Source organism: Orycteropus afer, unplaced genomic scaffold (assembly GCF_000298275.1).
Source record: "Orycteropus afer afer isolate SDZICR_OR568_19922 unplaced genomic scaffold, OryAfe1.0 scaffold00436, whole genome shotgun sequence".
In the NCBI taxonomy this organism is placed as follows: domain Eukaryota; kingdom Metazoa; phylum Chordata; class Mammalia; order Tubulidentata; family Orycteropodidae; genus Orycteropus; species Orycteropus afer.
The window spans coordinates 62,993-71,812 of record NW_006922023.1 but is presented as its reverse complement, the minus strand read 5'-3'; the positions used below and the strand labels follow the sequence as shown (position 1 = coordinate 71,812).

General features: G+C 39.6%; 1 protein-coding gene across 1 annotated transcript in view; it reads right to left on the bottom strand.

Moving 5' to 3' along the window:
- TMEM68 (transmembrane protein 68) overlaps positions 1-8,820 on the bottom strand; it is a 79,606-nt gene that overhangs the window by 37,683 nt on the left and 33,103 nt on the right. The window contains exons 2-3 of the mRNA XM_007954162.1: positions 5,926-6,093; positions 2,055-2,248 (exon numbers count right to left, since the gene is read on the bottom strand). Coding sequence (XP_007952353.1) covers positions 2,055-2,248; positions 5,926-6,093 — 362 coding nt within the window. The remainder of the gene's footprint in view (positions 1-2,054; positions 2,249-5,925; positions 6,094-8,820) is intronic.

Below are 8,820 nucleotides of genomic sequence, written 5' to 3'. Positions count from 1 at the left end.
ATCTCAAAACCCACTTTACAGCCACAGTAGTCAAAACTGCCTGGTATTGGTACGACAGCCACATAAGACCAATGGAATAGAATTGAGAACCCAGAAATAGATTCATCGACCTATAGTCAGCTGATCTTTGACAAAGGGCCAAAATCCATTAAATGGGGAAGAGAATATTTGTTTTATAAATGGTGCTGGCAAAACTGGATATCCATTTGCAGAAAAATAAAACAAGATCTGTACCTCACACCATACACAAATCGCCTCAGAAACCCAAGGAGGGGTTGCTATGAGTCAGATCCAACTCCATAGCAGTGAGTTTGGTTTTTTAAAATAAGTGCTGATGACTTTTTGGAAAATAAGAAAAATAATGCTAAATTAATCACTAACACTATGAACATAAAATTAAATTCATATGGCTCCTTTCCTCTAGTGCTTAAATATTTTGCATTTTAAGAAAAAAGAAATCAATCCAATTCAACAAATACTTATAGTCTAAGTGCTGAACATTGTACTAGAACTTAGTCTATAAAAAGATGGCATTGTGCTCAGGGAATTTATAGTATACTGTAGCACAGTACTGTTAAAAATCTTACATTGTTTATTATTAAGTATTTAGGCAAGTATATTAACTCTATTATAATCACGATTCTAAAGCACTATAGCAGTAACTTACTTCTGGGATTTACACATACCTAAGGCTGGCAGTTCAAACCCACCAGCCACTCCCTGGAAGGAAGGTTGGGCAATCTACTTCCGTAGTGATACTGCTTCGGAAACCCAAGGAGGGGTCGCTAAGAGTTGGTCCGACTCCACGGCATTTAACAACAACGATTATAAGTACAGCAGAGGAGCATGGTGCTTAAGGCATTTGACTGCGAACCAGAAGGCTGGCAGTTCAAACCCACCAGCCATTCCTCAGAAGGAAAACTGGGCAATCTACCTCCACAGAGATACCCCTTCAGAAACCCAAGGAGTGGTTGTTATGAGTTGAATCAAAGCCACAGCAGTGAGTTTGCTTTGGCTTTTGGTAAGTACAGCAGAGACTAGAGCTCAATCCATTTTATTTTATTATAAGTTTGTAATAAATAAAGAAAAATTTTCCATTCTTCTTCAAATATTAATCCTAAGTTAAGAATAAGTCAGCTATAATCTTTTCTTTTTTGATCAATAGCCCGTATTTGCAAGATGGACAGGTAAACTAAGGGTATAGAATATTCTCTTTATGTAACAGCAATCGATACTCAATAATGAGGTTACTGGCAACAGTCTCTAACTAATTGGCCTTGAAAAACCACACCCTGTCAAAGATACTACGATTTATTTATCTGAAATAGTAAACAAGAGAAAACCAAGACAAACAGAAAACAAAGAAGAAACATTCTGTAAGTAAGTGTTTCACAGGGTAAATAATATGGAGATTAAAAAGTTGAGAAATATTTTCTAAAGGCAAAATAAAAAGTCAAAATTGGCATTTACATTCTCCAGTCTACCCAGGAGACTAATTACAGAGAATTCTGGAGGAACACTTAATTTTACTAAACATTAATTTGTAAAGCCTTTTAAAAAATATCTAAATTATACCAGGACTAGATAGTTGATCATATTTGCTTATAAAAAATAAGACATACAATTTGAGTCCCAGTATTATATAAACTGGTCACAGATAAAAGAATTATCTGTTAAACTAATCAACAAGTCACTAAAATGTGCCCAATTTAATTATGACAAAGAATTGAAATATACAGAATTTGACTAATGATGTTTAAAAAAAAAAAAAAAGGTAACTGAAGGAATATAAAGAATTTTGCAAATCTGATGGAAATAAACTCCTTCTGAAATATAAAATAAAATCTAGCTAGAACTCTTCCAAATTCTTAGACGGACTGTTTTAAGATAGATTCCCACGCAGAAGGAGTATTTCTCTTGTCTTTATAAAGTATTTTTATATGCTATTTCTTAAAGTATTATAGTGGAAATATCTAAATTCTCATATACTTTTGCTCACTAAGCATTTACTTTAAATACAACTACACATTAGTAATGAATCTTACAAAACTCACCACTTTTGCATCAATTGCGACCTGAGCGAAGCCTTTACGATTACCCCATACAATGTTGTAGGTTTCATCACTAATCAGGGCTTCTCGAACTCCACCTGGTGAAATAGCTAGTAAGTGACCACTCCTCAGAATTTCAACACATTTTTCTCTTGGTCCATGTAGAGCACAAAATACATCAAGTAATAAACTAAACCCTGTTAAAAAAAAATTAGCATTAACATACATTTTTAGTACTTCTTCAATTCTTTAAGAGCAAAAAATCATCACAACCTACATCATGTATTACTTACTATCTGTACTTAAAAAAGCAACATTTATCTTTTAAAATTAGCAAAAACTCTTAAGATTAACATAGATTAATATAATAGGAGCTCTGGTAGCATAGTGGCTAAGGCACTTGACTGCTAACCAGAAGGCTGGCGGTTCAAACCCATCAGCCACTCCTCAGAAGGAAAATGGGGCAATCTACTTCCGTAGTGATACTGCCTCGGGAACCCAAGGAGGGGTCGCTATGAGTTGGGTCCAACTTGACGGCACATAACAACAACAACATTGCTAGTGAAGTAATAAAACCCAAATTAAGTCATTTAAGTCGATTTCAACTCAAAGTGACACTACACACTTTCTCTGTAAAGAACAGAGAAGCACACTGCCACATGTTTCTCTCATGGAACAGCTGGTAGATTTGAACTGTTGACCTTTTGGTTAGTAGCCAAAACATTTAACCACTGTGCCTCCAGAGCTCCTTGATGGAGTAATAGCTATTTCTTACTGATCACCTCCTTACTGATCACCAACTATTCTGGCTACTTTATATATTCAAAGTCTAATTCTTACACCAATTTTGGAAAATAGGGATTCTCACCAGCCACTCGTCGGAAGGAAGATGGGGCAAACTACTTCCGTAGTGATACTGTCTTGGAAACCCAAGGAGGGGTTGCTATGAGTCGGGTCCGACTTGATGGCACATAACAACAACAAATGCCCATTTTACAGATGAGAAAATCTGAGGTAAGCAGCTTGCTCAAAGTCATATACCTACTAACTGACAGAGCAGAGATTCCAGTCTAGGTATATGTAGTCCAAAGTTACTTCCACTGCATCTCATGGTTAAACACTGTCTTAAATATTTATTAGAGCAATCATGATATCCCATCAGCAATCACAAATCTAACTTCTATTATTAGCCCTACGAGAAAGAGAACCACTCAAAAGAATGTGAATCTGATTAAGCTTGGTCCTACCAAAACTGGCAAGACCATTATCATACCTATTACAATTAAAAGCTAGATGTTACAAATGATACAATTAAATTTTTAAAAATCAATAACAGCAAATATCATTAAGAATTTTTGCAAAAGTGAGTGTTTGACTCAGAAACTGCTAATTCCAGGTCCTAATACTATGTTGTTGTTGTTGTTGTTGTGTGCCGTTGAGTCGGACCTGACTCATAGTGATCCCTCCCTGGGTTTCTGAGGCGGTATCACTATTGCAAAAACGGCAAGGAGGCCACATGTTCTGACCTCCTCTAATCCCACAAGAGGAAGACAGGGTTACCAGCAGTAACCCAAGGCCTATTACTGCAAGGCCAGACATGCTGCCTCCCTCCAGCCCTTTCTCCAACCGTTCCTCCTAGAGCACCCACCACCTCTCCTGGGTTCAATAATTCGCTGCAGTGGCCACACAGAAATCACAGATTACAGGGTTTATTAGGGAAGCACCAGGCTACAAGTCAAGTTCAGGAAGAACGCTCAGTCTCTCTCCCAGCCCACTGTCCCTCAGCCAACAGTCTCTCACAGTCTCTTTCCCAGCAGTGCTGGTCCCTTGGTGTCTCACTCAGCAATGCATGTCTCTTGCGTCTCTTTCCCAGCAGCACGTGTCTCTTTCAGGGGTGCATGTCTCTTTCGGCAGCACGTCTTCCTCAACCAGCAGTCAGAGAGAGAGAGCTCTGCCTCTAGGAGGCCTCCTTTTGAGCCCGGCAGGGTGGTCAAACTAGCCAAACATAGCATCAGAACTCCAAGCATCTGAGAGAGAGTGGGAACCTCCCAGAACATTGCATTGTGCCACGCCCAACAGAAATACTCCACGTGGATAACATTTACAATCAGGAGCTCCTCAGTTGCTCATTCCACCACTGAGTTTACAATGACTTATGGGTAGAAAAGCCATACAAAGTAATTTACTACACCACAACTATGGAAGTAGATTGCCCAACCTTCCTTCCGAGGAGTAGCTGGTGGGCTATATAGCTTTCAAATTACAACTTATGGATGAAAGAAACAATTCTGTCAGTGATTGAATACTTGAATTAAATTGTAAAATGGAATTTTACAACCTTGATGTTAGTATATATCAGAGACTTGGAAATATGTGAATGTGTGGTGAAAACTTTGTTCACTAACCAAACTTCTCATAGATCTAAAGATCTGTGTCTACCTGAAATAAGAATATTCAAAAAGTGATGAAGGGCTTAAGGTAAACTGATATTAAAGTATTAAGTGAATCATAAAGAGGAAAAAATTTTGGAGAGATATTCACATCCTATTATTTACAAGGAAAAAAATGAAAGCAATCTAACATTCCATAAGTGAAAAGTAGTTAAGCAAATATAGTCAAAACTGTTCCTTACAGAACATAGTAAAATGGTAATGTTGCCATTAAATTTAAAAATTATTTTGTGTAATATGTGGAAACTACACAAATGAAAAATAAAAATAAATCAAAATAACTGTTTACGTTAGGGTTGTAAGATAACAATTTCTTTCTCTAGTTTCCAAATTTGTTATAAAGTGACTGCATTATATTTTAAAGGAAAACATTATAGCCTAGTTAGTTTATATACAAATTACAAATGGCCTTTTAGTGACATAATGATACTCAGAGTATTAACCAAGTTTATGAAAGGCACTGACTGAGGTAGATCGCTATTTAATTCACTGCTTGGTTTCTGTTTGTCTGGTTTACTGGTTGGTTTTTGCATTTTTAATTACAGAAAGCACACTACACACTTTCTTTGCTTGTTCCTAGTGATTTAGTAGTAGAATAAAACAAGATTTGGTCTCAGTGTGCTTATTTAGGATGATTTTTTTAAAAATGCACAAAGCCTTTATGAACACATGAAAAAGCATGGAGTCCTCAATCTTGGAGTAGTAAGTCTACCAGCCCAGTCAGGTACAAGGAGGGTATAACATAGGATTGTTTTTCTGAGGCAGCATATGAAGACAAAATATATCCTGGCTAATTAAAAAAAAAAAAAAAAACTAACAAACACTAATTTTGATTTGCTGACAAACCAAGAAGGAACTGTGATGATACAGTGGTTAAAGCCCTCGGCTGCTAACTGGAAGGTCAGCAGTTTGAACCCTTCTCTGCAGAGAAAGATATGGCAGTTGGCTTCTGTAAAGATTATGGCCTTGGAAACCCTATAGAACAGTTCTACTCTGTCCTATACGGTCCTCTGAGTTGGAATCAACTCCATGACAACAATGGGTTTTGGTTTGGTATCAAATCAAGAATAATATAAATCAAATTACAGCAAAATTAAAGTCCAAAAACTGATTATATGAAGAATCAACTACCTTCTACACCAAAATAAAACTTAAAGCTCAGGATTTAACTTGAAGAAATGAGAAAACAGCTGCTAATAAAGAAATAAATTAGATGACATTTTGTTCATAATATTTTTACATTTAAATTTATAGCCTAAACAAGATAACCAGATATTATCAAACTGAGGTGCCAAGTGTATTACTACAAAAAGGCAAAAAGTGTTTCTAAATTATACTAGAGCACTCAAAGATGTAGACTACCACGTAATAATAAGATCATGTTAACTAAACATTTTCACAACAATATCTACCATGAAAGTTACCTGGAATTTTAAAGACAAAGTGATCAGCTACTACTCGGCAAGTTCTGCCTTTCTGGATAAAAATTTTAGCCATGAAGTAGTAAAAATCTATGGGAATAGCTCCATGATAAAAAATTATAAGTGCTGGTCCCTCTTCTGGTATTTTTTCCATTCCATGAATTTCATAACCTGTTAGAAACACAAAATACAGAATTTAAAATATTTTAGTTTCCTTTGTACTAATGGGCACTAAATACAAAACTCGGTCTTTTCTTACAAATGTGTATAAGCTTTCCTATTTCTCTTCCTTTCCCCGCTTCTCTTCCATTCCCTTCCTGTCCGCTCTTGAACAAGTTAGTTCTGGGGCCATAAGTTGGGCTGGAGAGAAGTAGGCACCTGTGGAGGACTGACCCAGAATGAGGAGTCAAAGCAAGCAGAATCATGAGCATCCCCAAAGAAGAGAGTGCTGGAGCCTGAGCAGGGAAAGATGGGTTGGAGAGGGTGTGTGGGGAGCGGGGCGGGTAGGGTAAGCATGGAGGCTCAGAGTCTGAGTGAAATAAGAGCATCCGCACACATATGTGGCATGGCAGGGGTGTCAGAGTCTGAATGGGAAGGAACTGTCCTCACAGACAGGTGGCCTGACGGAGGGTATCACAGCCAGAACAGGGTGAGGTGGCATCCACACAGGTTGGTGGTCTGGGGTAAGGAATTAGGGCCTGAGTGGGGTGAGGAAGGCTCATGGGAAAGGGGACTCCAACAAAAGCGGTTAGAGCCTGAGTGGGTGAAAGGGTATCCACAAGTGGCAGGGGAAGGCATCAGTGATGGGAGATTGGTTACACACAGGGGGATTGAGCATATCAGTCTATACATCAATGATAATGTGAACCAGTTTTCTCATTGTTGCTGAAAGGGATCACAAATACAGAAAAGGAGAAAACTAGAATAAGTCCTGTAGCCATAAGACAACATCACTCCCACCCTAACAATGAGAACCGGCTGAGTTAGTCTACAAAAGCATAACTTGTCTTGAGCATATCAAAGACGAGATCACAAGGCAACCACGTGAGCTGAGCTCCCAAAGGTGACAAGTTGCTCCAAGAAGAGACAAAAAACAGTTTGGGAGGTGCAGCATAGTAAATTACTTAGTATGGCTTTTCTACCCATAAGTCATTGTAAACTCAGTGGCAGAATGAGCAACTGAGGAGCTCCTGATGGTAAATGTTGTCCACCTGGGTTATTTCTGTTGGGAGTGGCAAAACACAATGTTATGGGAGGCTCTCTCTCAGGTGTTTAGAGTTCTGATGCTATGATTGGCTAGTTGGGCCAGTCTTCCAAGCTCAAAAGGAGGCCTCCTAGAAGCAGAACTCTCTCTGACGGCTGGCTGAGGAAGGATGTGCTCCTGCGAGAGATGTGCTGCTACAAGAGACACGTGCTGCTGGAAGAGACATGCGCTGCTGGGAGAGAGACTCAAGAGACACGCATTGCTGAGTGAGACACCGAAGGGCATGCACTGTTGGGAGAGAGACTGTGGGAGACTTTTGGCTGAGAGACAGTGGGCTGGGAGAGAGACTGAGTGTTTTTCCTGAACTTGAATTGTAACCTGGTGCTTCCCTAATAAACCTCATAATCTGTGAGTTCTGTGTGGCCACTGCAGTGAATTACTGAACCCAGGAGAGAGGTGGTGGTGCTTTGGGAGGAACAGTTGGTGAAAGGGCTGGAGGGAGGCAGCATGTTTGGCCTTGAAGTAATAGGCCTTGGGCTATTGATGGTGATTCTGTCTTCCTCTTGTGGGATTAGAGGAGGTCAGATGTGGCCTCCTTGTCCTTTTTGCGGTTGGTGTCTGAAGTGGTGGGATTCGTTGCAATGGCTCCAGACTCATAGAAGCATGAGACTTTGTAAAAAGAAAGAAGGAAGGGGACTGGGAAGTAAAACTTTGGATTCTTAGATGGTTACTTTGTTTGGTGTTACCTCTTAAAATAGGTAATTGATCCAGATGCTAGGGCTTTTGGTTACACCCAGCCTAAGTCCTAAGGCCATATGCATAGAATGGGACGGTAATCAAGGTGAAGAGATGAACCTGGAATGTCTTTAAAAGGATTATGTGTTTTGGATTATGTGTTTACCTGAATGTACTATGGCTATTGACTGTTCTCTTACCTGCTTGTACCTTAGAAACGATTATGGGGTATGTGGATAACAGAGTGTGTAAGTCCGCCTTCAGCTCATACTTGATTGGATAAGTTAAAAGGGGAAATAGGATTTGCCCAGAAGAAACACAAGCTTTTTGTTCCAAACCCTGTGTGTAGAGAGTACTAGGAGCTTAGGTATAAAACCTGAGTCCCACCAAGTACTACTGAGGGAACAGAAGATTTGCATTTGAATAAGGACCTAGTACTACTGAGGGAACAGAAGATTTGCATTTGAATAAGGACCTGAAAAGGAAAAAAAATGACTGTTTGGCTCTTTGAATTTCAAGCAAGCAGACTGGTTTTGGGTGCATCCATAAGGGAAAGTCATGGTCAATGAGAGAAACCCCTTCCAGGACTGAAAGTTAAAGGAAGCCAGTGAGTAGTAGACTTGTATGTTACTTGCTTGTGACCACCTGGATCCACCTGAGTGGAAATGGGGGCAATGCAGCAAAGAGGAAATAGGCTGAGTTTGGTACACTTTGACCTAGGCCCAGAGGCTGGGGATGAGAGGAAGGGCTGGCTGGTCTGAAGTGCAAGGAGTTGTGAGCCTACAGGCATTGAAATAGTCCCTAAGGACTGAAGATGTGAGAGAAGGTGCTGGCTGGTCTGAAGTGAAGGAAAGAGTGTGACTCCCAAACTTGGAGCTGGTACCCATGACCTAGCTGGGATGGCTAGGGCTGAGCTGACCAGAACCCGACCAAATGAAGAGGAAGATGTTTGACACTGA